This window comes from Silurus meridionalis, chromosome 8 (assembly GCF_014805685.1).
Source record: "Silurus meridionalis isolate SWU-2019-XX chromosome 8, ASM1480568v1, whole genome shotgun sequence".
NCBI lineage: Eukaryota > Metazoa > Chordata > Actinopteri > Siluriformes > Siluridae > Silurus > Silurus meridionalis.
Window position 1 is genome coordinate 20,509,199 of NC_060891.1, and position 7,929 is coordinate 20,517,127.

Here is a 7,929-nt window from a genome sequence, read left to right on the forward strand (position 1 = left end):
CATTAATTATTGCAAGTTTGAATAAACAATATATCTTCAACTGGCATTATTCCTCAATGCCATACTATTAGTTTGTATTTAATTTAATTGTGTAAATAATTAAATTGTGTGTATGAAAATGAAGACTATTTTAATATGCTTTTTAATTTGCTCTTTTGAATGGGTGATACTATTCATTTTGTCATTTATGTTTTTTTTTAGTATTGGATTGAGCAGATAGGAATATACATTTCAGGATGACATTACTTCATTTATTACTTCAGACTGTTAGCCAGTGGTGTTGGGCTTACATACTGTTTCTCAAGCCAATATCATGCAAGAAAAATGTTTGGGATCAGAATTGCTTTCAATTAAGACAAACCTCTCATTTGCTGATTCATACTGGTTAATTACACACTATAGGCATGCAACTCAACCGAATCTAGAATGTGGTAAATACTAATAATTATTGTAAAATAGATTTGATTCTATTGTAAATTGTAAAATTACCCTCAGAGAAATTATTGTTGTAAAATGAGCCACTGTTGTAATAAGAAATTCAGATTTAAGTTGCAGTGTTGTAATTATGTTGACAGCATGGGCTCATAAAAGGATGCCATTTGGTGCAATTAACAAGACACACTTTGGTGATGGTCAGCCTTCTGCAGCATTAGGCAAACATATACTGCCTGGACTCATATGCTCTGTATATAGCTTGCGATTCTAAACTCATTGGAGTGATCTGAACAGAATTAAATGCATGACAGCCCTGGCTGAGGCATATAGCAACTTCTGTCCTGGGTAGTCTAAAGGACGTCTGCTCTTTAGACGGAAACAGAAGAGTTTCTATGGCTGTAACCAGGACAAGGCTGATCTTTATGCTTACTTTGGTGGCTTTTTGGACATGCCATTTTGTGGCCAATAGTACAGCATAAAGTAAAAATTCTCCCGTTCTCTCTCTCTTTTTCTGTCTCTTTTTCTTCCTGCATGTCTTTCCTGTCAAATTTCTGTCTTGCCTCTTTTTCCTTCGTCTTCTTTTTTTCGTTCTCTTGTGGCCTCCCCTGCTTCAGTTGGCCTGCTGTGGGTGTGAGTATAGACAAGTCGGATCCATCTACGGTGGAGGGTATAGTGGGCCAGTGGGTGGTGTTGCCCTGCAAGGTGAACCCGCCTCCATCTTCTACTGTGACAGTCGAGTGGAGAAAAGATGGTGTTCTTCTTGACCCCTCCAGGTTAGTACAGCATTAATTATTTTATTACACATCAAAAATATTAGTTCTGTTCATAACTAATCATGTTTTATTCCCTGTTAGACTTGTGTATCTGGTTTATAATATAAAGATTAATTAATACAATTACAAGTAGAACAATTTATTAAACATAATTGTGTATTTGTTTATTGTACTCTGAAACTAATCAACACATATTTAGGCATTGGGAATATATGTAGAAATTATGACAGTGTTCGCGAGTTCATTAGAAGTTTATGGTTTATTATCAAAGGTGAATTTTTTCGTTTTCAAGCAACCCCTGAGCATTTCTAAGGTTTTTTTTTTTGTATTTACAATAAATTAGATCTTATGTAAAGAAATTGACCTCGTCGGTGACTGATGAAAGATTTGAATCCACTGATTCTCAATTTCTTATTTGTCGGATTGATTCATTCATTTTATATAATAGCAGTTCTGATAGTATTTACAGCTGTAAAAAATGGTATGGTGTAATGTTATTATATTTCCAATATATTAATTATAATAAGCCAGTTTTATTTTAATGTCCTTGTTCCAATAGGTTATAATTTGTGTTGCAATTTACTGTAGTAACTTATACGGACATTGTGTTATTCTTGACGTGATGGCGTTAGGAGACATTTTTTTCTCTTATGCCACTGCTTTGTCAGAAAAGCGGTCAGAAAAGCAGGAACATCTTCAGGATATGCCTTTATAACCTGACAAGTTACCTTCTGTTATATTAGTTTCATGCGGGTGGAAAAATAGATGTAGGTGAGGTAACATTGTGTATCCTCACAAGCCATATATGTGATGACAACAAACAAGGAAACCAGTATACGACCTAGGATTTAATAAACATAAAATACAAGATGAGAAAGTGGAATTTATATGTAGGTAAATTGACGTATACGGAAAGAGAAAATAAAACTAAAATGACTTCATGGAAATATGAGAACAAATGTTGTGTAAGCAGCACTTGGACCCACAATGCACTCTTATAAAGGTAGTTAGTGACTAACAGATATGAGCTTGTTTTAAGCACCATCAAAACTATTTTTAGTTTAAAATTTGAAAAACCTGGCAACCTTAATGTGAGAATTGATAATTAAGGTTACCTACATCCTGCTGAATCTTATATTCCTATTGCCTTCCCATGGTGACTATCTTTTTTAAAAACATACAGGCGTATACAGCAGCCAAATGGCTCACTTTTAATGGGCCCTGTCAGGATTAACGACTCGGGCTGGCTGCTGTGTGTGGCCACACGAGACCGAGAGAGAGATCACCGCTACATCTATCTGTCTGTCTCAGGTAAATCCCACCTGCTATTCTTTCATATTGAGGAAGTTTCTGTTTAACTGAAATTGGGAGAAATAACTAATCTAACACTCTTTCTCTTCTATATATATTATTTTATATATAATATATTTTTTTTTCTAATACATTGTTTAATAGGATGCATGTACATACACAGTGCACTAAATAATTTATACAACATGCTTTCTGTGGTTGTAGAGCCCAAAGATGGGGACAGTAGACCAGATTCTGCTGATTTTATTTTCCCTCCCAGGTATTTGGTATTAAACATAAACACATTTACATGCATGAATACACTAAGACACTCCTTTATATATATATTTTTTTCAAATTTATTTTAGGTTCAGTATTGACCGATCAGGCGCTACACTGGTAAATTCACGTGCAGGTCATATTGCCAGGCTACACTGCACCGTTCTCCCTACTTCAGCTGCTAATTCAGTCATCATACAGTGGACGAAAAATGGAGCTGTTCTCAACACACTCAGGTATGTACAGAAGAAGTAAAAACGTACTCTCTTATACTGTAAGAGTATTTTGTCTGTACACCCGGCTTACCACATAAACAATCAGACTGAAACTCCTGCCATCACTGTTACTGAAACTATAAGATTTAGATTACAACTGGAAGCAATTATCTTGCGTTATTTTGTAATGGAATTGAGTTGTTGATGAGGTCACTCTTTGTGTTAATTTTTTACCGAGATCTTTGTCCAGTGAACTTATCCAGGGTCAATAACCAGAGCCCAGGTACTTTTGGGTGGGCTCATTTGTAATGGCGAAGTTATTTCGTGCAGGGTGTGAACCCAGGTCTACACTGGCGAGATCTTAAAACAGCGAGACACCCACAGAGACAGGGATAGACCAGAGGAAGACAAAACTCGTTAGGAATGACTGAAAGCTTGGGACAAAAAAACACTTGGGCTGAGACTATAATATATTTTTTATATACAGCTGCATATACTTAGACTATAAGCTTCTTAAAATATGGCTACAGAAGCCAGATAAATTACCAAGATGTACTCAGGAGATTCTTATATTTACATTTATGGCATTTGGCAGACACCCTTTTTCAGTGCGACTTAAAACTGACCAGTTGAGGGGTGAGGACCTTGCTCAAGGGTCCAGCAGTGGCAGCTTAGTGGGAATTAAACCAACAGCATAAAGCATAATTGATTCAAAACTGAGCACTGGATGATTCGAGCACTCATTTTAAATAGGCCAACACACAGGTGGAGCTGATTGCGAGTGATTAAAAACAAGAAGATGCTCTCTATCATCCTCTAGTGGCAGAAGTTAATCTTGCAATGTTCCTGGTGGCTATCTGACTTTCACTAGTGATGGCAGGAGGCAGACCTGCCTGTCTCCTGACAGTAAATTATTTCATTATAATTTAGACTGCAGTGTGCGTATGTACCTTTCAGGAACAGATACAAGCTGAGATTCTTCTGTGCTTTATAGGTTAGGAATAATACAGTAAGATGTGTGCTGTTATAAGAAATTACAATGGCATGGCCTCATGTGAAGCTTTACTTTTATCACAGAAAATCTTAGTTTTTTCCTACAATTGCACATTTTTATAACAACTTAACAATGCAAAATATTGTTAATTAATTAAAGAATGACCAATCAGATTGGAGAATTTAATAGAACTCTGTTATAAATCAAAATAATGTATTGATCATTTGTAAAGAAAATGTCACCACACTAAAATGGTAATAGCTGTAAGATCGTTATTATTAATCAAAATTACAATTTGAAGAAACTAAGCCACAGTTATAATAGTTGTTTCGCAGCTGTTTACAATTTGGCTTTTTAATTAATATACACGATTTTGTGTATATGCATGTGTTTTATGCTTCCAATCTCCTGTTTAATGTTCATCTGCTATTACAGGCACTCTCAGCACTCTGATGGCACCCTGGTGATTAACAACCTCACATCTGATGATTCAGGAGTCTATACCTGCACAGCCTCAAGCACTCAGCAACAGGAGCAACTGCAAATCCAGCTCAAAGTCTCGGGTTTGTAATTTGAAATCATCCTGTTGTAACGTGTGTACAGTCTGTACAGTGTGACAGACACAGCTGTGTTTCTGTGCTCTATGCCTCTAGGAGACCTGAAGATCACCATAGCTCCCAGTGACATTCAGGCATCTCAGGGCAGTGTGGTTCGGCTCCCGTGTGTAGCATCCGGAGACAGTGTCAACATAGCTTGGTCCAGGTTTGAGTATTTCTCTTGAGATTAAAGCTTTTCTATGTGCCTTAGGAATGTGCTGACTAGTGCTTTTAGTTGAAAATGTTGATTTTAAAAGTATTATTGCTGTATGTAATTGCTTTTCGTTGTTGTTACTTTGCAGGAACGGTGTGCCAGTGAGACCTGATGGGCAGCGGGTGCAGGTGTCAGCAGATGGTACAATGACTATATATAATGTGAAGCCTGTGGATGAGGGCTCGTATACCTGTAATGCCTACTCTGGGACACACGCTGTCAGCGCCACTGCTGAGATTCGAGTAATAAAAGGTATTTGGGAAGGAAAATTTGGTTCAGTGATGAGAATGTTGGGCTTCTGATCAAAAGGTTGTGAGTTTAAATCCCAGCTGTTGCTGCTGGGCCCTTGAGATGGACCCTAACCTTCAACTACGCTGATGTATAAATGATAGAATTATAAGGACGTCTGCCAAATGGTGTAAATGTATTTTCTTTTTAAAACATAGCAACTACTTGTTCTCAATTATAAACAAATCTATAGTAAAAGAAAATAATAAAATACAAATTGTATGGTGTAATGTTATTACATTGCCATTATATTAATTATTATATTTAATTTATTATATAATGGTAACTATTATATAATAAAAATAATTCAATTAAAAGTTAATACACAGAATACAATTTTCTTATTAGAATGCAACTATAAGAAAGGCATTAAACCTTTTATTTTTTGTAATTTTTTTATTCATTTATTTTTATTCCTTTTATTCCTTTATAACTCACAGAAAATAGGAGTTTATGAAAACTGCAGACATGTACAGTATAGTGATTTTTTAGTTTCTAAACACAATGCAAGTCAATCAAGCGTATAGAATAAAACCTCGATACTCGCGACCTTGACACTCACGCCTTGACCTCCATAGTTTGTGACTTTTCATTTGGAACCGGACTGAGAGTAACCCTCGAAAAAAATATGATCGTTTTTGAGAAGCTGCAAGTAGCTCGAAAGTTTGGGGAAAAATTTTGAGTTTGTACTAATAAATTACATCAAAAACTATTTTATTAATATAATATTTATTTAAAGTAGTAAATAAAACATTTATGATAAGTAATTCACAATTTTTGTTAAGTTTACAGCACAGTACATGTACAATTCCCCTTGAAAAAGGAACCATCAAAAGGAGAGTCAAAACCTCGCAATTTTTTGTTCCTCTCAAGGGGTCATAGAACGTTGCACATTGTAATCTCTTATTGTAAATCTGTAATCTGTTGATGTAAACATCAAACAAATCAATCCATTTCAGTTATTACCTTAAAAACGTGTAACAACATGAAAGGGTTTTACGAGGACAGAGTTTCTTTTCAGGTTCTGCATTTTAAATGATGAACAAACAACAGGAGCAAATTAAAATCTATTAACATGAATATCATTTAATCAGAGAATGAATATTTTATTGTATTTTTTGTGTTGCATTCTAAAAACTAAAAACTTATCAGTTAAAACACGATTTCATTTTATACACAACAATAATTATTTATTGTACTGTTATGAAGGAAATAAATTCCTTAATAAGAAAAAATAATCAAGAGTGCGCTTGGCGACACCTCGAAAATCTTTAGCGACATCTAGTGGCGGTTGCGACCACCGGGTTGGACAGCTGTTTATTCTATATTCTATACGAATCTGTTGTCTGTGCCGTAATTCTTCAAGATAATTTATGCATTGTTAATAAACGGTAAATGAACCACAAACTTTTTTACATCCACTAACAGAGATTTCAGGACATCTTTATAATTTACGGTGCTTTTAAATTACGTATACAATCATTCATCCAATCATTATCTGTAACACGTTCCCAGTACATCCAATCATTATCTGTAACACGTTCCCAGTACATCCAATCATTATCTGTAACACGTTCCCAGTACATCCAATCATTATCTGTAACACGTTTCCAGTACATCCAATCATTATCTGTAACCGTTCCCAGTACATCCAATCATTATCTGTAACACGTTTCCAGTACATCCAATCATTATCTGTAACACGTTCCCAGTACATCCAATCATTATCTGTAACACGTTCCCAGTACATCCAATCATTATCTGTAACACGTTTCCAGTACATCCAATCATTATCTGTAACACGTTCCCAGTACATCCAATCATTATCTGTAACACGTTCCCAGTACATCCAATCATTATCTGTAACACGTTCCCAGTACATCCAACTAGGAGCGAATTTAGTCATTTGGATGGTAAAATACTTTTATAACTGCAACAATTAGATGAATTACTAAACTGTTATATTTTTTTCTGCAGATAATTATGGAGATCAAATTCTGCCTCCTGACTGCGTGGATGAGCCCGAATCAGCTAACTGTTTGCTGATAGTCAGTGCACGCCTGTGTGGACACAAGTACTATTCCAGCTTCTGTTGTGCCAGCTGTTACAACTACTCAATTGGAAAGGGCAGGCCTGGGAGACACGGCTAATCGTCTCGCCTTATCATCCGGACTGTTAGGTCTTTTCTGCATATGGCCCAGATGGACCGTCCCTCAGCAGCTTTGTCTTTATATCCTACATCTATTTCGAGGAACTGACTTTTCAGAAATCAGTGACAGTACGAGACAGAAGCATTCTGCTCCAAGAACTACAGAGAGCCACTTCGGCATGTGCACATTTAATGTATTGTAAAAGCAGAGGAATATTTGAGTTCATCTTATGGCTGACAAACATTTATGTTATTATAAATATTTTTTTATTACATATGCCATTTATTTATAATGATTGACTGTGCTTTTATTTTTTTTAACATACTGTGTAATGATGTGTGTAATGTACTTTTAATGTATTGTCTCAATCCTGGTATTTTGTAAGCGAAACTGCATAAAGGGTAATAAACACAGACACATTAATAGATTCTTCTTCAATGGTTTCTATTCAAATCTATATCTAATAATGTTCCCAGTGACAGTCAGGAGGACATAGGCCCAATTTATGCTCCTTGTTTAATTTATATAGTGCATATGAAAGCACTAGTCTTATTTTAAATGATAATGATCCTACAATAGGTTGCTTGTACTTCTCCTACTACTTTTATGACACAATCATTTCAATTCAAAACCGTGATGAATTCGGAGCCTATCCCAGGAACCTGCCTGCTTTGGGGAGGAAACTAGAGAACCTG

The 7,929-nt window shown here is 35.7% G+C and overlaps 1 protein-coding gene across 1 annotated transcript in view; it reads left to right on the forward strand.

Annotated features, from left to right (window-relative positions):
* The window catches only part of paplna (papilin a, proteoglycan-like sulfated glycoprotein), a 31,383-nt gene extending 23,724 nt beyond the window's left edge, over positions 1-7,659 (forward strand). Inside the window, exons 22-29 of the mRNA XM_046854943.1 lie at positions 1,050-1,208; positions 2,392-2,519; positions 2,724-2,778; positions 2,867-3,013; positions 4,422-4,549; positions 4,640-4,748; positions 4,885-5,048; positions 7,062-7,659. Coding sequence (XP_046710899.1) covers positions 1,050-1,208; positions 2,392-2,519; positions 2,724-2,778; positions 2,867-3,013; positions 4,422-4,549; positions 4,640-4,748; positions 4,885-5,048; positions 7,062-7,234 — 1,063 coding nt within the window. The 3' untranslated portion in view covers positions 7,235-7,659. The remainder of the gene's footprint in view (positions 1-1,049; positions 1,209-2,391; positions 2,520-2,723; positions 2,779-2,866; positions 3,014-4,421; positions 4,550-4,639; positions 4,749-4,884; positions 5,049-7,061) is intronic.
* The last annotated feature ends 270 nt before the right edge of the window (positions 7,660-7,929 follow it).